The sequence below is a fragment of the Ursus americanus genome, chromosome 2 (assembly GCF_024610735.1).
Source record: "Ursus americanus isolate L20-20 chromosome 2, mUrsAme1.1.p, whole genome shotgun sequence".
NCBI lineage: Eukaryota > Metazoa > Chordata > Mammalia > Carnivora > Ursidae > Ursus > Ursus americanus.
Genome location: NC_142128.1, coordinates 27,069,339 through 27,089,339, shown reverse-complemented (window position 1 = coordinate 27,089,339; position 20,001 = coordinate 27,069,339). Strand labels below are relative to the sequence as shown.

Here is a 20,001-nt window from a genome sequence, read left to right as displayed (position 1 = left end):
AGGGATTGTCGGCTCCCGAAGTCCAGACCCGAAGCAGGTTTGCCTGCGCCAGGAACGCCCGGCGAGCAGTCCCAGGACAGCGCGGGCTTTTTTCTTCTCAGAGCCCAGGACGCATCGGATAACAAGGCAGTGACACGGGCAGGCGGCTTCCCTCGCCAGTACCGTTGGACACGGAGACGCATGCTCCTGACTGGAACCACAGGGAAGAAAGGCCAAGGGGGACAGGGATTTGAGGGACTCTGTCCCCAAGGGGCCACGAGCGCCCGCAAAGTGCTGTACAATTTACACCCTGCCGAAGCTGGAGACTCTTATGTCACGTAGGAAGGACAAAGCTCTGGGCTGTCCGCAGCCTTCCCCGATCTGCTCCCCACCTGCTCGGGGGGACCTCTGCTTAGCTTCCCTGCCCCTTCCAGCCAGCGAGACTTGGGGTATCAAAGGCGTGTACCTTCATGAGCTGCCTATTCATGTGTGAGTGTGTGTGTGTGTGTGTGTGTCTCAGGTGGGCAGTAATTTTTAAGATCCAGTGCCGCTGGTAGGACAGTGAGAGCATAAGTCAGTACAACCTTTCTGATAAAGGTGGACAGCAGCCATGAGAGCCTGTTGGAGATGAGAGAGACGTCCCCCCAAATATTTTTGTTCAGAGATGTTTAATGCAGCATCGTTTAGGATGGCCAAAAAAAAAAAAAAAAGTAATTGTGAAGCATCCAGTGATGAACTTGCAGTATGAAACACAGCATGCACACGGTGGAGTAGCGTGTGCACACGCCAAAGTCATGTTTTCAGAGACTTTTCAAAGACGTGATAATGCTCGGGAAATACTATGAAGCAAAAAGCAGGATAGAACCATTATGCATATTATGATCCAAAGCATGTAAGATTTATGCAAACGTATGCATAGAAAATCAGGCTGAGAGGAAATCCATCACTATGGCATCGTTGTGCCGTTGGCCCTTCCTTGTACCTGGCACCGGAGGATCAATAAATACCTGTGAGCTGACAATCTCTATGGGAAGAAGCATCAGAAGTAATAATTTTTATTTGCTTTATTGTGTTTTTGTACAGTCAGCATGTTTGACATTGATAATCAGCCAGGAAGTCGGTGGTGACCGGGATCCGAGATGCACAGGGAGCAGCTTCCGCGGATGGTGCAAAGGCCCGTGGTCAGCACGGGATAAAACGGGGCCTGCTGCGGGGACGGGGGCAGCGCGTTGCGGGGACAGGGACGGGGGCAGCGTGCTGTGTTGTGAGCCTGTGTGCCTCGGGCCCCGCCCCCTGAGCTCATGGGAGACTGTGTGTGTGTTCCAGGTACTACCCGATGGGCCACCCAGCATCTGTCCACCTCTACTTCCTGGCGGACCGCTTCCAGGGCTTTCTGATCAAGCATCATGCCACCAATCTGGCCGTGAGCAAACTGGAGACCCTGGAGACGTGGGTGATGCCAAAGAAGGTCTTCAAGATCGCAAGCCCGCCCAGTGACTTCGGGAGGCTCCAGTTTTCCGAGGTGGGAGGCCAGACGCTGACACACTTTCATGGTTTCTTCCAGCTGCCCTGCTGGGTTCCATTGGCCAGTCTGATGCTTGGCAACGGAGATGGAGGGGCAAGAGACTTGGGGAGCACAGAAGGTCGCACCTCCTGTGCCCAGACAGGCTCCTCCAGCCCCCGAGCATGGGAACCAGCATCTTAAACGGGGCGGAGGGGACAGAGACAGAGGGCGGCCGGTATCAGCGGACTGAACCGACCTGTAGCCGTGGTCTGGGTTTTACAGTAGAATCTATATCCCTCTTCATTCTTCATTCTAGCCAGTGAGGCCCCCCAACCTCTGTTAATCATAGACCGTAACACACCAGTTTCCTGGTGAAGCGATGGCATTAGTCCCCTTTTACAGATTGGAGAACTGAGGCCTGCGGAGGGCCAGGGATTTTCTGGATCATAGCTAGGAAGTGGAAGAGTTCGAATTGAGCCCGGGTCTCTCTGGCCACAAATCTCATGCTTCGCGGTGCTTCTGTCTGCCCAGTTCTCAGCACCGAGGTTTGTTCAGATCAGTCACTGAATGAATGAGTGGGTGGGTGGATGGATGGATGGATGGGCAGGTGGGCCAGTGGACAGACAGATGGACTGGAGCACGGACCCATGGGATGCTATTTGAGTTATTTTTCTGCCCAGCAGCACGCTCGTTACCTCAGCTGTACCTGCAGACCTGGTCTGGCCTCTTGGCAGGTGCCGTCCCTGCTGCCTCAGATACTTTCCCTCATGCTTCCACATGGCTAGCTTCTTTTTTGTTTTTGTTTTTTCCTGGTCATTCTGATCTAAATCCAAATGGTGCTCCCTCCGAGAAGCCCTCCCTGCCCACCCACCCTCACCACTCCATTCTCCACTTGACATGTACCAATTTTATCGTTTTCGTAGCCTTTACCATTCAAAATCATCTTGATTTCTCTGATCACTTGATTATCCCCGAGAAAGCTGGGACTGTGTCCCTTTTTGGTCACTACCTGTTCCCCGCACGTGGCATCTGGAGATGCTGAGTACTATTTCTGAATGGAGTGCATGCGCTGGGGGGGAGGGCACGCTGCAGGAAGGGAAGCATGGTCCAGTTCGGTGAGGGCTGGCCCGCACCAAACTCAGCACCTGTTTGCTGCCTTCCCCATCTCAGCAGGTGGCTAAAGGAGGTGACTGATCCCTGGAGTTTAGCATTCCCCCCATGAGTGTGGCCCCTGGGTTAGGGATGAAGAGTCCGGTTTTAGAATATGGAGCATCTTGAAGGGCGGGGGAGTGGGGGGCGGAGGCTGGTGGGGGGAGTTTCCCACCTGCTTATACGGTCCATTCCAGTCCCTTCCCAGCTGCCCATGGCCCCACCTGGCTGAGCTATGCCCTGCGGACTGGGGTTTCTTGTGAAGCCACCATTTTCAATTAAGAATCCGAATGGATTGGCTGGATCCAAGCTGCCAGGGGAGCCGCCTCCATAAATTACTAGCGTCAGGGGGCAATTAGACGCTGCCCCACTTGGATTCTGTGCTGGGGGCCCAGGCGGCCAATTGAAGACATTAACGTCCCATTAATGAGATGGATGCCTGGTGGCTGGACTGTCCCTGTTGATCAGCCAGCCGCTAGGTCACAGGGCCCTTCTGGCGGTGACAGATGAGGGTGGCCACTCTGTGGCTAGTGATTTGTGAGGGTTCCTACCGGAGGGCTGGTAACTTTGATGTGAGAACCACCCAGATCTCTGGCAGAGTAACTGTGTGGTGCAGGGAGCCTTAAATTTTGTAGTTTGCAGTTTTTTCCTGAAGTCCTAATAGTTTTTAAGGTAAACACTGTCACATTGGACAAGAGGAAAGGGAACCGCAGGGGATCCCCCTCATGGTGGCACAGCCCCAGGCCTCCGCTCAGGGCCTGGCTTTCAGCAGGTAGCAGTGTGGCTGAGCCGACAGATGGATTTCTCCATCCCATGGGAGTCCCGTGCTAGTGGCTTGCAGAAAAGATGCTTGTTCCCTCAACAGTCAGTCACCAAGTGGCTGCGATGCACGAGGTGCAGGGTGGCCGTCGCCAGTGAGGCAGTCCAGGCTCTTGTTGCCGTGGGATTGTAGTCAGGTGGGGCAGTCAGCCCGTGAGTGAGCAAATACAGGAACAAAAACATTTCAGCTAACGGCAAGTATGATAAAGAACATAAAACTTCATTCATGTCATTGCTGAGGGCTGAAGCAGCCGATGGGGACTGCTTTCAATGGGATGATTTATTTGGGAAGCTTTTCTAAGGAGGTAACTGTAGAGCTGAAAGCTGTAAAAGAGCCAGTGATGGGGGAGATCTGGAGGAGTCCAAGCAGCGAGACGAGCATGTGCAAAGGCCCTGAGGCTCCAGGAAGGGGCCGGGCACACTCAAGGAGCAGCAAGGCCAGTGTGGCCAGAGCACCGTGAGTGAGAGGGAAGGCAGTAGAAGGGAGGTCTCAGAGAGGATGGGGCAGATCGTGAGAGAATCGGATTGAAGGCCCGGAAAAGAAGCTCACATCGTATTTTAAATGCAGTGAGAGACTTTTAGTGGGTTTGAAGTTGGGGAGCGACATGGTGAACTTGAATGTGGACTTCAATTTGAGTAGTGATTATTGTGTAGGAAGTCGCTGTGGACTTGCAGAGTGAGGCCGTGAGAAGATCTTGAAGCCCCAGAGGCTGTGACAGCAGCGGGGCCCCATCTCAGGCAGCCCCAGCCCAGCTCGCACTTGGGGGTGGCAGCGAGCCTTCCACTCACTCCGCTAGGATTGGGAAGGAGATCCCGCTTCTCCACCGACACCTGCTCTATAGGTGTTCCATCCGGGGTGTCTTGGTTTTAGAGCTCAGACTTCAGAGAACTGCTCACCCCATTTCTTTGGGGAATCCAAGGCTACCGTTCTAGAGTGTCCTCCCCTCACCGGTCACTAAATCCTGTCGGTTTCCTTCCTGCCGTGATGTGGCCACTGTGCTGGCATCGGGGGTGGGGGTGAGCCAGCCCTGCAGAAATGTTACCATAGTCACTGCCTCTGCTCGCCCCGGGACAGCTCCTCGGTCCCAGTCTGTAGGCTGTTGGCTAAAGACGGACCCTTGGAGCGCGCCGTGGGGCCGCGCGTCCCCGGCACACAGGTGTTGGATAAACGTGAGTGAGTGAGGGAGAGGTTGACACGGAAGAATGGATAAGAACACAGCCTACAGGGGCCCCGTGCCAGCTCTGCCCCCACTGGCCACAGCGGGTGACCGCAGTGCTCTGAGCCTCGGTCTTCTCATCTGTGGATGACGGGCTCTCCCCTTCACGGAGCTGAGAGAGCCACACAGGCCAGTGCGTGGAAGCGCCCGGCTCCGTGCCAGCCCCACGGTAAGTGCTGGGTAAATACGAGCCATGGAGCTCTGTGTCTCGGAGAAAGAACGGACACAGGAACTTGTGGCAAGAATGAGAAAGTCAACCAGCTCCCGCGGGCACCGCACGGCCTCCCTCACCCCGACCTGCACACACATGTCGGAGATGCTGGTCCCGGAAAGACCCCGGGAGCAGGTGAGCCTCCACATGTGCTCATTGTCCGCGACCAGCGTGCCCACGTGCTGGGTCTTCAGAAACACTAACTGAAGCCTCCTGGGCAAGCAGAAGACCCGTCGTGTTAACTGATGTGAAGTAATAGCAGAGCTCAGTGTCGGGGATCTAAGTGGTTCATTCCTTTCTGTGTCGAGTCCTTCACTTGCTGATTCCACAGCTCCGAGCACCTGCCGTGTGCCCAGCACAGTGCTAGGCACCTGGAGAGCACAGTGACGCAAGCCACGGGGGCATTGAGCAGTGAGGGGACGATTCACGAGGTCCCCCTGGCTCCTGGCTGGGCCATGCACTGCAGGTAACAGAAGTGGACGGAGGGAAGCCGAGAGCGACTCCCAATGAGTCACACAGACACCGGCTGGCTGGCAGGAAGTATGGATCGTACAGCCAGCCCCTACCCGAGGTCCAGCTCTGAGTACTGTAGGGAGGCCACGGCTGGGTCTTCCTAGGAAAGCCATGTGAACTCCTGCCCGTGACAGGCAAGGCTGAGGGACCGTCCTTGTTCAGAATGTCACACTAAATGGAAGTGTGCGATCTAGAAGACTGAGCACAGAAGTGGAAACCAGCTGTACCTGTTGGCGGGGGGGGGGGGGGGGGGGTGGGGGTTCTTTCCTAGGGAGGGACTGCCAGCAGGCACAGGAAGCCCGAGGGTTTAATGAATGGACCACAGACCTTGTAATCCCCCAAACTGGGTCCAAATCCCAAATATTCTGCTTACTACTACTCGTGCAGTCTTGAGCAGGTGACCTCTTTGGAGCCTCCGTTTCCTCATCTGTAAAATGGGTATATGCAGTCCTATGAGCAGGATCTTTGGCCTCTCTGGGACCCTGTACCCTAGTTCAGACCCAGTGATTTCAGGAGTTGCTCTCTTGTTTCAGGTCGGCACTGACTGGGATGCCAAGGAGCGGCTCTTCCGCAACTTTGGGGGTCTCCTGGGGCCCATGGACGAGCCAGTAGGCATGCAGAAATGGGGGAAGGGCCCCAACGTCACCGTGACCGTCATCTGGGTGGATCCCGTCAACATCATCGCAGCCACCTACGACATCCTGATTGAATCCACTGCTGAGTTCACCCACTACAAGCCCCCTTTGAACTTGCCCCTGCGGCCTGGGGTCTGGACAGTGAAAATTCTTCACCACTGGGTGCCAGTTGCAGAGACCAAATTCCTCGTTGCACCGCTGACCTTCTCGAACAGGCAGCCCATCAAACCAGGTGAGTCCTCCCAGCATCTCTGCTGGGGAAATATCCCATCCTGGGGGTCTCTGGGGTCCTGCGCCTCGGTGGGCAGTGCCGCTCACACGTGGGGCGTGTAGGCTGCCTCGGAGAACAGTGCTCTCTGCTCTGTGTTTTTCCCTGCTTGTTTGCGTAGAGAACCTTCTAATTTTCTACTTGTACACTGAGGTGATGTCATCTGTCTGTGTATTAGATATCTAATTATTACCTGTTCTCCCACTGGACTTCCAGAAAGCCCTGATCATATTTAAGACAAGATGGGAAATAAACCCAGGCAGATAGTGAGCTTCAGCAAATCTTACTCATTTTTTTAAAAAAAAATAGGAAATTCTGTTCATCAAAAACATGCCACGCTAGGAGAAAAGACACTACATCTAGTAAAAAAATATTTGCTATACATAAAAAAAGTACCTTCAAAATATATAAAGAAATCCCATAAATCAGAGCCAACTGCAAGCCACAGGCCAAATCTGGCCCACTCGCTGTTTTAGTGAGTAGTTTTATTGGGACACAGCCACACCCATTCACTGACGTATCCTATACGGTTTCCTTGGGGGTACCGTGGCAGCACTGAGTGACTGTGACACAGACCGCATGGCCCACAAATCCAAAAATATTTACTATCTGGCCCTTTGTTAAAAAAAAAAAAAAAACCAGACTGCCCACTCCTGCTACGAAGGAGAAAGAAAGAAAAAAGCATAAACGGCCCCCGTGCATGTAAAAAGGTGCTCAGCCTCATGAAGGAGAGAAATGCAGATGCAAAGCAAAAAGAGCTCCCACGTCACACCACCACGTTGAGATGGTCCAAGGTTAGTGTTGATGAGGTTGTGGGACGTAGGGGAGGTTCAGTGGGGTGGAGTCCGGAGCCGACGACCAAGAAAGAATTCTTGAGACGTCTTTGGTGCAAAATGGTGGTTTATTAAAGCACGGGGACAGGACCCGTGGGCAGAAAGAGCTGCAGCCCCAGGTTGTGAGGGGTGGCTGATTATATACTCTGGGGTTGGGGGAGGTGAGGAGAAAGGGCTGATTATATACTGTGGGGTTGGGGGAGGTGAGGAGAAAGGGAGGTTGAGAAAATAACTTTCATATGTTAAAGAAGACTCTCAAGATACCGGAGGCCTTGCCATTGTCAGGTTAAGGTTGTTTACCCCTCTAGTAAGGCATTAACATGAAGATAGTTGGGAACTTCCTGGAGGCTGCAGATTATAAGGACATTTAATTGTATCTACGTTCCCTTCCGGAAGCTAGGTTATTGGTAGAAATGCTTCGTTCTTGTAAACTGCTAAGACATTTGTAAACTGAGGGAGACTTAAGTCTTGCAGGATTGTGGTGTCTATAGGTTAACTATTTCTTTGTCCTTCAGGGCAGCCAGGAGTGCCTGAGGAATGTCGCATACATCCCATGGGGGTGGGGGGGGGGGTGGGTTGCAGGGTGTCAGTTTCTGCTTTGTCCTTAGCCAGCCTTCTGTTCCCTCATCAGTATCACATGGCAGAAGGTTCGAGAATAATGGCCATCTTTGGCTGCGGGTGGGGGAGAGTGAAGTGATAAGACAGGTTTGGAAAACGGCTTAGCTCTCCTAGTGAGACTGCACCCCCACCCCCAGGTCCCCACAGAAATCCCAGGCCTCAGGGGATGCTGTATAGACCTGGGGCAGAACTGCTGCTACTGGCACCAAACAGAAACAGCCCAGCCGCCCACGTTCAGGTGGATACACGCTGTGGGGTCTGTCCAGACCGCGGGGGGGGGGGGGGGGCTGCGTGGCCGGGAACAGCAGCGCCCCTCTGCTCCATGCGTTAATTTGGACGAGTCTCTACACCGTAACGTTGAGGGGGAAATATCACAGAGGAAGTCATCCTGAGGTGCTTTTAGTTAAAGTTCAGAGGCAGGCCCAGCCTCCAGCACATGGTTTCAGGGTTCTCGTGCTGGTAGAAAGCTGAGGACATGAGTCGTTGCCATGATATCAGGCCGGTGGTTCCCGCTGGGCAGGGAGGGGAGGGAGAGGCTTGTCGGATTTCTCACGCGCCCGCCTTCTTTTCTCATTCGAAGAGTTTATGTACATTTTTCTGTGTCATCCTCCTCCCCACTCAGTCCTACCTCCCGGAGGAACTGCTGCCAACACTTGGGTGTTCATCCTTCTAGAGGTTTCCGGAGGCTTCTAAAGCATAAACATGGACACACGAAATAAGTCACACATTGCTAGTTTGTGAAAATGGGAGTGATAATTTTGTCATGAAACTTGATCTTTGGACTTGCCAAGTCAGTCAGTGTATCTAAAGCCACCTGCTGCCTCATATTCCGTTGGGCTAAGGACCCAGAATCCGTCTGTTCCCCGAGTGGACACATAGCTTCTTTTGTTGTTGGAGGTGGTGGTGTTACAGGTAACACTGCAAAGAAGATTCTTGAATCTAAAATTGTCTGTGCCCATAGAGATACAGCCATAAAACAGATTCCTAGAAAGAGGATTTCTGGGTCTCTTGGTATTTGAAATTGTCTGTCTACATCTGTCAGAAACCCAGAAGCCAAAAACGTGTTACAGCCTCTGTTAGGTAAAAAGAGTTCTGGGCTGGGTGCCATTTAGCCAGTGACACAAGGAGAAGGGGACAAAGACCTGGGGAGGGGGTGCCGTGAACTCTGTTGACTTCTGCGAAGTTTCTGTGCTGAGCAAGCAGAAAGATACAGACCTCATGTTTTCTCCAGAAGGAAGTCTGCTCCCCTCCCCCCGCCCCATGAAAAAGGCAAAAGACAGCCCCTCCAAAACTAGCTGGACCAGAGCCCACCCACTTGGGGCCCTCAAGTGCCCTCCTGATAAGGTTCCCATCCTTAGCCTCCCTGAGAGCTCCCAAAGCCAGGCGCCAAGGAGAGGGACAGAAATAGCGTTCTCCTCTTTGCTCCGGATACACCTGTCAGACGAGCAGAGGGGTCCTCCACTCCAGGGCAGAAAATACCCAGGGGCCATTCCCGGGGTCCTGATTTTTCCAGTGTTTTTTTTCTCCTTGGAGTTTCTGAAGATGGCAAGGCTCTGTTCCTAACCCTCCCCAGGATGAGCCAAGGGGTCATCTCACCCCACTGGGAGCAGCCCCCCGCCATCAGTAATTGTGTCTGTTAACGATGTTCCAGTGACAGGGAACACAGAGGTGGGAGCAATGCAATTTGTAAAATGATTCATCAAGAGTAATTTGCTATTGATGCGTCCCTGGTAATCTCAAGGAATCTGATGAGGTGGAATTGAGGAAAATTTAATTATAGAGGCGAGCATCACGGGCTGGTGCTGTAATAGCATTTCCCCACATTAACCTCATTTTTCATAAGGGTTTTCTGCATCAGCCACAATATTTGGTTCCCAGTGTTCAGATGCTTGTTAGCTGCTCTTTTCACTTTGCGTGTCCGGCCTTCTGTGGGTTCAGGTAGCTCCCCACTGCCAGTGCTGCAGATGTGAAGGGACTGAGAGGCTCGGGTGAACAAGGCAGGACCTGCTCCGGAAAGAACAGGTTCCGTTCTCGGACAGATGGTCCAGGAGCCGCCCGCCCCGCCTGCCGGCATCAGGGAGCGATGGGCTAGGGCCAGGTTTACAAGGCATGTTGTTACTTCCACTAGTTGCTTTAAGAAGGGCAGGTGTGTGTTCTTTCTTCCTCCTCCTTGAACCCCGTTCAAGACCACACATATGTGAAAACAGCGTGCGGATTATCCGAGCTGTCGTTGTCACTGAGCGGGGACAGCCACGGTCAGGTGAACGGCAATTTTTTCTGAATGCCTGGCTGTCCCATAAGGACATTTCTTGGAGCCCTAGCTATCTCAACCGGAGCACGAGCTGCCTGGCTAAAACACACAAAAATCAGTGGCCAGTAGGTTTTTAAAATCTATTCTTGTGTTTGGCAATGAAATAAGCAATGGGAGGGAACTTCTCAAAATAGAAACGTCTAGCTTCTTTCCGCCGGCCCAAATGTGTGCACTTTCTGCTTCCCCATCTTTAAGCCCTAGGAAGCGGTCCCAGCCCCCTCTTGCTGTGTTCCTTTCCTGTGGCTAGAGCGCAGGAACGTACTGAGCGTCTGGCCGGCCCTGGGGGTCTCCCTGGGCAGGGAGGAATAGCCAGTTTACAGATGGGGAAACCATGGCTTTGAAAGACTGGCTTCCAAATGAAAATCAAATTAAGAAAAAAAGTTCTTTAGCTTCCAGATGGTGGATGAGCCTGCCAGGAGAGAACCCTGAGAACAACGGGCATTGGACTCAGCCAGTCCTATTCTTAACCCCAGATCGGTCTCGAACGCTAGCCGCCCGTTTCCCCATCTGCAAAATGGAGATGATGACCCCAGCTCTGCGGCTGTGTGTGTGTACGAGGATTGTGTACAAGTAACACCAACCGTAATAATCCGGGCTCAACTTCCCCAAGCGCTTCGTCCTTGCCAGGTGCCATCTATGTGCGCGTTCGGTGTAATTCACCCGCAGCACTGCGTGGGTTCCGGTGTATACCGTGATTCCACAGTTCTTCACGTCCCCCGGTGCTCCTCACAAGCGCGCTCTGAACCCCCGTCACCTCTTGCACCCCTCCTGCCGCCCACCCCCCCCCCTCTGGCAACCACCAGTTTGTTGTCTCTAAGAGTCTGGTTTTTCTATTTTCCTTCGTTTTTGTTTCTTAAATTCCACGTGAATGAAATCTTATGGGATTTCTCTCTGATTTACACTTCACTTAGCATTAGACCCTCTTAGGGCCATTCATGTCGGTGTAAAGGGCAACATCTTATTCTTTCGTGTACTGAGTACTGTTCCACTGTATATATTCCACTGTATACACCACATCTTCTTTATCCATTCATCTGTGGATGGACACTGGGCTGCTTCCGTAGTTTGGCTGTTACAGATGATGTTGCAATGAAAATAGGGGCGCACATATGTTTGCAAATTGGCACTTTCACGTCTTTGGGTAAATACCCAGTAGTGCAATGGCTGGGTTGTAGGGTAGCTCTATTTTTCACTGTCCGAGAAACCTCCATACTGTTGTCCAGAGTGGCCGCACCAGCTTGCGCTCCCACCAGCAGCATGACAGGGCTCCCCTTTCTCCGCATCCTCGCCAACATTTGTTGTTTCCTTTTTAGATTTTAGCCATTTTGACAGGTGTGAGGTGGTATCTCCTTGTGGTTTTGGTTTGCGTTTTCCTGCTGATGGGAGATGTCGAGCACCCTTCCATGTGCCCGCTGGATGGCTTCTGCCCACTTCTCATGGGATCGTTTGGGTTTTGTGGTGTCCAGTGGTAGAAGTTATTTTGGAAACTAATGCCAGGGGCCACTGTAAGCACTCGGTGTAAGTCAGCACATTTAATCACAGAGCTCTAAGGTTCCAGGTACTCTATACTCATCTGATGGTCAAGGAAAGCAGGCACCGGGCGTGGACGTCCGAAGCCGCTGACCAGGGAGGTGAGCCCTGGGGATTCAGACCCAGGCGCCCTGTGTGCTGTTGGTGCGCTCAGCGTGAGGCAATGCTGGGCTGCGGGCTGTTAAGGGAGCCGGGGCAGGTCAACAGACCCGGATTCAAACCTGGGCTCCGATTCTTACTAGCTCTGTGATTTGCGGAAAGGTCTTTAATGAGGCGTTGCCTCTGCCCAGAATTCTCTTTGGCATGATCTGCACGTGGCTTCCTCGTTCTCATTAAGCAGCACTCTGCACAGGTGACACCACTGAGAGGCCTCCCTTGCCCCCGTCATCCAAAATCAACCACCCGTCACTCTCTAAGCACGGGGGCAGCAAGCTTTTACTGTAAAGGCTAGACGGTAAACCTTTCTCGCTCTGTGGGCCACATACGGTCCCTGTCTCAGTGACTCCGTGGTGCCGAGGTGGCAGAAGCAGCCGCAGACGGCACGTCCACAGGGAGACACAGCTGTGTCCTAGTGAAACTTTACCACCCCACGGGGTGCAAGGGCCACGGTGCGCCCAGCCCATGCTCGGACTCCGCACCTGGTGTAGTCCATTCGCCTTACTGACCACCGGCTGAAACGACCTGTGGGTTGTCCTCAGTCTCCCTCCACAGGGCTGGAATCTTCTCTGGTTCACTCTATGACGTGGAGAGGGGCCTGGCCCTTATCAAGTGAATGATGAATGCCTTGCAGATAGATAGAGGCTTAGCAAGTATGTGTTGCACGAATGCCTTGCAAACAAACAGTAGGTGCTGCAGTGTACTGAATGAATGGTGGGGACTCCCGAGCTGCTCTGTAAGCCGGGCTCAGTGGACTGTGCCCTGCACCAACTGGGCTCGTGGCTGTGGAAGGAAGGTGCCTGCAGGCGGTGTCCTCGTCTGTGCCACGGGGCTGCCGACGAACCGCAGGAGCCTGTCCCGAGGCAGGCGGTATGTACCCCCTTTGTGGCTCTCCTGACCATCTCCCTGTTCTCTGTGGTTTCCAGAGGAGGCGCTGAAGCTGCACAACGGGCCCCCCCCGCAGCGCCTACATGGAGCAGAGCTTCCAGAGCCTGAACCCCGTCCTCAGCCTGCCCATCAGCCCGGCCCAGGTGGAACAGGCGCGGAGGAACGCGGCAGCCGCAGGCGCAGTGCTGGAGCGCTGGCTGGACTCCCTGGTAGGCGGGATGTGGACGGCCATGGACATCTGCGCCACCGGTCCCAGCGCCTGCCCCGTCCTGCAGAGCTGCAGCCAGACGGCCTGGAGCTCCTTCAGCCCCGACCCCAAGTCCGAACTGGGGGCTGTCAAACCCGACGGCCGGCTCAGGTAGCACCGAGCACGCGTGGGCCCCAGCAGATCTCAAAGGGAGAGCAGCCAGAGGGCCAGTGGCGCCTGGACCCTGGCCCCCCGCCCCCAGGGGTGCCTTTTGTGACAGGTTCTCCCAGCAACAGGATGATGGAGAAGGAAGGTTCGGAGGTCAGGCAGTTCCTGCCCCCGCCCTGCATTGGGCACGCTGGCTCCTGGGGGTGAGGACTGCTCGGTCCCAGCGCCAGGGTGGGCTTACCTCTTCCGGTTGGTCCTCGAAGCCTCCAGGTTCCTTGTCCTCCCCTTGGTGACCCAGTCCCCCCAGTCAAGTGATTCTCCAACTTTTATTTTGAGCAGCAGCATTTTGTTTACAAAGCGCCATTGGAGGTAGACGTTCCAGGTGTGGTTGAGATCCAGGCTGCTCTGGGTGAAGCTGGGGGTGTGAGGTTCGTGCTCAGCCCACCGGGCGGTCCCTCTGCCCGGGGCACCTCCCCAGAACCCAAGGGCTCTGCAAAACCCCGTATAAAAAGCACTGCCCCAGAGCGCAGGCTTGCTCTCCGGCCCCACTCTGGGGCTCATCCCCCTGCTCCTGGGGGGCAGGGGACCGGCCGAGCCTTCCACCAGCCCTCGTCCGGTGAGTCGTCCTCCTTAGTAACTAGAAGAGCAGGAGAGCTTTCTGATGGGACAGGGCCAAGGTTCCCCAAAGTCTGGGTTCCAGCCACCCTCCCTCCAGACGGCCCCGCGAGGCGGCAGAAGGGGTGAGGCTCAGGCGTAGGAGCATCAAGTCTCCCCGCCGTTCAGGGGCTGGGCGACCAAGACCCTGAGGTCATGAGGCAGGGGCAACTCGAAACTCAGACGGTTTGGAGCACACTCCTGAGCTGCACCGCACAGCAATACCCGGCCCTGCCCGAGCCCTTCCGCTCTGAGGTCGGGCATTCCGGACCTTGGTGAATTGCCCTCCCCACCCTGGTGCTGTAGGGAAGTGCCCAGACTTTTCGCATCCAAGAAGTTCAGATTTGGTTTTTAAATTCATGCCCTTCCTCCTCTGAGATGCCAGCAGGCCCCTCTCCCGTGCGGGGTGGAAGCTGGAAGCCTGAGCATCAGATGGATTCAAACCTAAACAAACAACAGTGTTCTCCCAAGTGCTTGAGTTGCCATAAGTCTGAAACGTGTCCTTGCGGTGTGCCTCGGAGGGCAGGCCCTGCTCCACTGGAGAGCCCGGTCCGAGGCCCCTTCCTTCTTGAGTCCAGCCTGCCCCCCTGCCCCAGGACAAGCTTTCCTTGGCCAAGACCCCCCCCCCCCCAGTTGCCAGCTGCCCTGCCCCGGAGAGCCCGTCTCTGTGTCTCTACAGCATGGGCGTGACGGTACTGCAGGCCCCACTCCAGACGCATGTCCTGGGGAGGCTCTGGTATTTATTAATTATTTATGTTTTAGTCAATGACTAATGAGTAGGTGCTGCTTTTGCAGCTTGTCAGTTATGTCTCTTACTAACTGAAGCTGCCTTTATTCACGAAAGGCCCCCCGCCCCCCCCATCTGCTCTGCACTCTCCACGTCCTCAGAGGAAAGCAGGCGTGTCAGACACCACCAGGAGAATGCTTGCACCTGCAGCATCCGCTGGCTGAAAGCGGGATACCCCTGGGGACACTGGAGCCTTACCTTTTCCTCAGGCAGGGTAGGAGCCTCGGCGGGGCCTCCAGTCCTCGCGGGGCTGGAACTCCTGAGCCATCCCTGCTGCCCATGGCAGGCACAGGGCCGTACCGGGTTACCGACTCCGGTGGAGGGAGAGAGAGCCAAATTAGGAAGAGGGGAGCAGTCAGACTGAGCCAAGAGCCTGCCACTGTCACAGGGGCTCCAGGGACCTCGGGGAGGGGAGGGAAGGTGCTTCCTGAGAAAGCCCGGGTCATCTCTCCTTGAACTTGCAAACTCCAGGAGCCCAGAGGCCCGTGCCACCACGTCTTTCTGCCCCAGCCACCTTCTTCTCCCACCTTGCCAGGCGTCCTGTGGTTTCCACGGAGTCCTGTGCAGGGCTTGGCCTGTGTCCGGTGTGTGCCTGCAGACCCCTCCCTGGGGCCCGCCTGCACCCACGACATAGCTGGCTTCCCCCCCACCCCAGAACGAGCAGCGAAGGTCCACTCTAGGCACGTTCCCCGCCCCCTCCCTGCTCACGGCAAGGAAGTCAGGAAGCCAGGCAGTCACACCCAGTGTTTCTTTAAAGACCTTTGGTTTTGGACCAGGGAATAACTTTGCTATTAAAAAAAAAAAAAATCCAAACAAAGCCCAGGCAAATTTGAGAAAAGGTGATGTTTTCCTAGGGGACACAGTAACCGTTGAACTTTGCCTGAGAGTGATTGAAAGGCCACTAGGTCAAGCACCGTAAGCTATGGCTGTTGGGACGCAACCACAGGTGATGAACCCCCGTTATGGCCTGAAGTCTAGCCCCTGGCTCACTAAGCAGGTGCCGGGGACTCGGGAGAAGGAAGCATTCAAGAGGCTGTGGCACCTGGGTCCAGTGACGCTGAGGCAGCAGCCCATCTTCCTGAGTCCCATGGCCCGGGCCGTGCGCAAGGCAGCTTTGAGGACGCGAGTAATGCCTAGACCCCATGTTTAATGAGGGAGCCCTTTCCAGACAATCAGTCAGGAATCATTCGGGCTTCATTTGCCCCGTGCTAGTTTAACTTTTCAGATGCCAGTGCACTCAGAGAGGACGAGCAAGAGCACACAAGCCCCCAGAAGGGGCGGACTGCAGCTCCTGTGGGCACCTGCTGCCTTCTGGCTCCCTGGTTTACAGGTCCAAGGAGGACACGGGCTAGAACCTCGATCTCTTTGCCAGGAAGGTGCAGAATAGAGAGGAGCAGCTGTCGGCCAAACCCTGCCAGATGGAAGCCACACTCTGGCAGGGGTCACAAACACCAACATGGTTGGCGTAAGACAGTGGGGAATGGTGGGGACTGTGATCTGGCATGCGTGTGGCCCATCTCTAGGCAGCATCTTGGCTGCAGCCTGTCTTTGCACATGAGCCTGCAGAATCTTCCAATTTGGTAAAGGAAGTCCAGATTTTCAAAGAAAATTTGATTTTTAAGTGTCAGCAGTGGTTTTTTTTGTTTTGGGGTTTTTTTTTGGTTTTGAGTGTGGGCAAAGAGAAATTCCACAGTTCATCCTGTGCAAGGCATGAACCACCACTAGGAAGGGGCAAAAATTATAGCTCATCTCGCTGATCGCTCTGGAGGGAACACCATCCTCTCACCGGTCATCCCATCCCGGAGAGACGGTCCCACGGAGAAGTGTCCCAGAAGAACTGGCTGGTGAGGCTATCCGGGTCCCAAGATGGTGCTTAAAAAAAGAAAGAATTTGGAGACCTGACCTAAGGAGGCCCACACCTTCCAGAATTCCAGCCTGCCCAGGTGGAGGTGACGAGGACAGGGTCTGGGGAGGGACCCCGCGCTCTCTAGGTCCTGTTGGAGCTGTGCTGGCTCACAGCCACCCCCTGCAGCTCCGCTACCTGCCTATTGCCCATGGGTCTACCACAGGCGCTACCTCACTGTGTCTGCCGAGAAGTTTACCCGGGGAGGGGGGGGTAATTAGGGGTCCCAGATGTGCTCGAGCCGAATGTACAATCTATGCAAATTTCTCTCCCTCTCTCCGTTTCCCTCTCTGTGTCTGTTTCTCAGAAGTTTGGTTTTTTGTTTTACCTTGCGAACAAGGTACTGTATAGACCCCTCTTAAGACCGAGGAGGGCTTCCATGCGCCACCCGTGTCTGCCCCTCACATTGTCTTTGGTTCCGTCCCTGCCCAGACCCACGCAGGGAGAAAGCAGCCCTCCCTGCCCCGCCCCCCTCCCTCGGGCTGGGAACGCTCCGACTGCCTCTGCCCGCCCCCACCACCGAAGCCCCCAGGAAAGCAGGTTCTGCCTCCTGCACCCCCGTTCCACACACCATCTCTGCTCCACCCCTCCTCTCCTTCCCACTTCTCCCCTGCTCCCCCCATCACCACCCCCAAAAGCCTTAGGTTTCTCCTTTATGAAATGTGGCCTTAACATTATTTTTGGAAAGCTGACTGCCCTCTCCCTCCAACTTCCACCAACATCTGAGAAGAAAGAGCACCTCGAAGCTTCCGTGGCAAACCCTCAGCCAGGGGCTGCCACTCTGTAGTTTGCAGAGCGACAAAAATGGCTTCTGCATGTCATCTTTACGAAAAATCTCCCCTTCTTATTCCTCTGGGTAAAATGAAGGCTCGGGTGCTGCACGCTGTCTGGGCGCATGGCCGAGGCACCGGGCCGGCTTCCGCCCTCCCTCTCCCCTCCCAGGCTTGGTGACTTGCTGTGCTTCATCCAAGGGTAAATCAGGAGAGTGTCTCAGTTTCTCTCTGTCCTTCCTGCCTGGAAAGGGAGAGCGTTCCGTATTCCCAGCGGACGGGTCGTGTTCTCAACGGGATCACACTCCCGACTCCCGTTGCTCCAGGTCCCGTTGGAGGCCAAAGACAACCCCCCAGGGTTTTCATAGGAAATTCACTGGAATTGAGCGCAACCGTCCTTAGAGTCCTTTCTCCGTCTTCTTTTGGTTTTTAATATTATGTTGTCAATAGCGTTTATTTTGGGTATTTTTTTTTAGAGGCCTCACGATAAGTTATTACTGTCCCCCATTTTTTTCAAAGACATGTGGTGATATAGTTTTTAAAAATAACTATTTTGTTATAGATCATGATATGCATAAAACTGTACAGAAATATTTTGTAAGGTATTGATTTAAAAAAATCTGTAAATAAAGTTTAAAAAAAAAAGAGGATTCCAGTGGCACACACTGAAAGATGTAGATATTTTGCTATTTATTGAAAGGAGTATTTTAAGAGAGATTGAACTATCTGAAATTGACCAGTCATCTCAATTCTGATCATACAAATGCTTTTCCTCGAGGTAGACAGTGATTCTTGGAAACGATTGCACTACCCGCCCATTTTTGCACCTTTTCTGTATCTTCATTTAGCAGAAAAACAACAACGAAATTGTGCCTTAGCTGTATTTTTTTGTCTAGGGGAGTTTGTTTCTGTCTGACAAAGCAAAATTTTTTGCAGAAAACAGTGGATGTATTAAATACTGTATCATACCAAAAACACTGCAGGTGTGCATAGATGCTTTCTGTCATACTGTGTTTTCAGACGCAGAATTTTAGAATTAAAAAAAAAAAAAATACTGTCTTTCTGGAACAGTGGCTGTATGGCTTCCCTTCAGCAGCATCCTGCATCTTTACCCAATCCAGTACTCTCTGCCTTCCTCTGCCAGGTGATTACAGAATCTGTCATCCGAACTGGGGATGGAATCCCCAGACCCCAGGACTGAGCTGGGCTGCTCTTGGGAAAACCTGGATGTGTAGACATACTCCCTAATCCAGCCTGCTGTCCTCTCCCAGTGACATTATTGCAACACCCTCCTGTACACGATTCCCCTGGCTGAGGTAGAATTGTATGGTTTCACGCCCTTTGGAAAGTCAAGGACAGCCAGGAAGGGCTGCCATTTAAAGTGGCAAAGGGTTCTCTCTCCCCAGCTGGCTGGTTGCGTAGCCAACGAGTTTCCTCCTCTCCACACAGCCAGACCACGTTTCCCAGATTTCCTCGCGTCTAGGTGTGGCTTTGTGGCCGACTTCTGGCCCATGAAATGTGGGAAGCGGTGTAGGGCACTACCAGACCTGGCCCAGAAAACTTCCAGCACAAATGTTATGTATCATCTTGATTTGGGGCATTCCTGAGTCGCTCTGCTCTACTCTTGGAAACCTCACCAAACTCCCAGTTTCAAGGTGGGCAGAGCCACAGTAGGTAAGGAGCCAGGCCCCTGGTTAGTCACATGGAAGGCCACCTGACCAGCCATTCCTGACTGGTGACTGCAACATGAAACGTTGTGTGTGACGCCACTGAGAATTTGCGTTCTGGCAGCCTTACCTTAACTCCTCGCTCATCCAGAAATGGCACCTCAGATGTTCCTCTGCAAAATCCGAATCTCAGCCTCTTCATTCTACAAGTAAAAGAGACTCCGGTGGGTGAAGTGATTGGCTTGAAGCTACCAAAATAGGACATACTAGCATCGTGGTCAGAACCAGAGCCAAGGTTCCCTACGCCCCAGTGAGAGCTTCTCAAGTCTTTAGGAGGAATGCTCTCCACCCCTGGGTTGGCCTCGTTGCCATGTTCACATGTGGCTCCTGCAGACCACGGATAGACTGAAAGTGCCCAAGGGCCCAGATCGCAGAGATACTGTTAATCCACCCTTCAACATCCTTAAAGGCAGAGGGTGCCCCTGAGACCCAGATGGGACTGCACACCTACAACAAAACAGGCTAGAGACAGTGACTTCAGGATAGGGGGAGGGGTTGGGGCTGTCGTGGCTGGCCCTGAATTCCACATTGATTAATGCCCGTCAGGACTTCCTGGGAAGACGGCAGAGCAGGAGGGCCATAAGCTCACCCTGTCCCACGGACAGACCTACAGGTAACACCCTGGTCAGTGCACGTGACCCACACATGCACACAACAGACCGTCCACGGCTAAAGGTAGAGAAGAGGCCACATCCAAGGGGGCAGGAGGGCCAGAGACGTGGTTGAGAGCCAGACTGACCCAGGGGACTGTCTGCAGGACCGACGGATGCCACAGACTCAGGAGCAGACCCCACACCAGGCACCTGAGACTTAGGGGACCTCCAGTGGGAAGACAAGTGCCCCACACATTTCGCTCTGAAAACCAGAGAGGCCTAACTTCCTGAGTTCTCAGTCAGTGGGACTTTACACCTGCAACTTTCAGAATCTGCACGTTCGGCTCTCGGCTCTGAGCCGGGAGGGCAGCAAGAAACAGTGTCCCAGCCCTTAAATAAAGAGGCAGCTCAACCAACAGCCCAGGGAGATAGAGCATAGAAGCAGCAGTTTGAAAAACGCCGGGGTATACGAAAGGGAGCGTAATTGATTCACCTTAGCGCGTCCCTGCAGGACAGATCACTGGGAGACTCCTTCAGGAACAAAGGCGCATTTCCCTCCCCCGCCTCCCAGCCTAAGCGCA

At 53.9% G+C, this 20,001-nt stretch overlaps 1 protein-coding gene and 1 long non-coding RNA gene across 4 annotated transcripts in view; one reads left to right on the top strand and one right to left on the bottom strand.

Annotated features, from left to right (window-relative positions):
• The window catches only part of XYLT1 (xylosyltransferase 1), a 294,365-nt gene extending 281,224 nt beyond the window's left edge, over positions 1-13,141 (top strand). The window contains 4 exon segments of the mRNA XM_045776046.2: positions 1,306-1,501; positions 5,926-6,259; positions 12,670-12,692; positions 12,694-13,141. Coding sequence (XP_045632002.1) covers positions 1,306-1,501; positions 5,926-6,259; positions 12,670-12,692; positions 12,694-12,993 — 853 coding nt within the window. The 3' untranslated portion in view covers positions 12,994-13,141.
• A 1,150-nt stretch (positions 13,142-14,291) lies between these two features.
• The window catches only part of LOC123778595 (uncharacterized), a 357,814-nt gene continuing 352,104 nt past the window's right edge, over positions 14,292-20,001 (bottom strand). For all 3 annotated transcript variants that reach the window (XR_015727868.1, XR_006775964.2, XR_015727869.1), the window contains 2 exons: positions 18,898-18,970; positions 14,292-16,299 (listed from right to left, as the gene is read on the bottom strand). This is a non-coding gene — a long non-coding RNA (uncharacterized LOC123778595). The remainder of the gene's footprint in view (positions 16,300-18,897; positions 18,971-20,001) is intronic.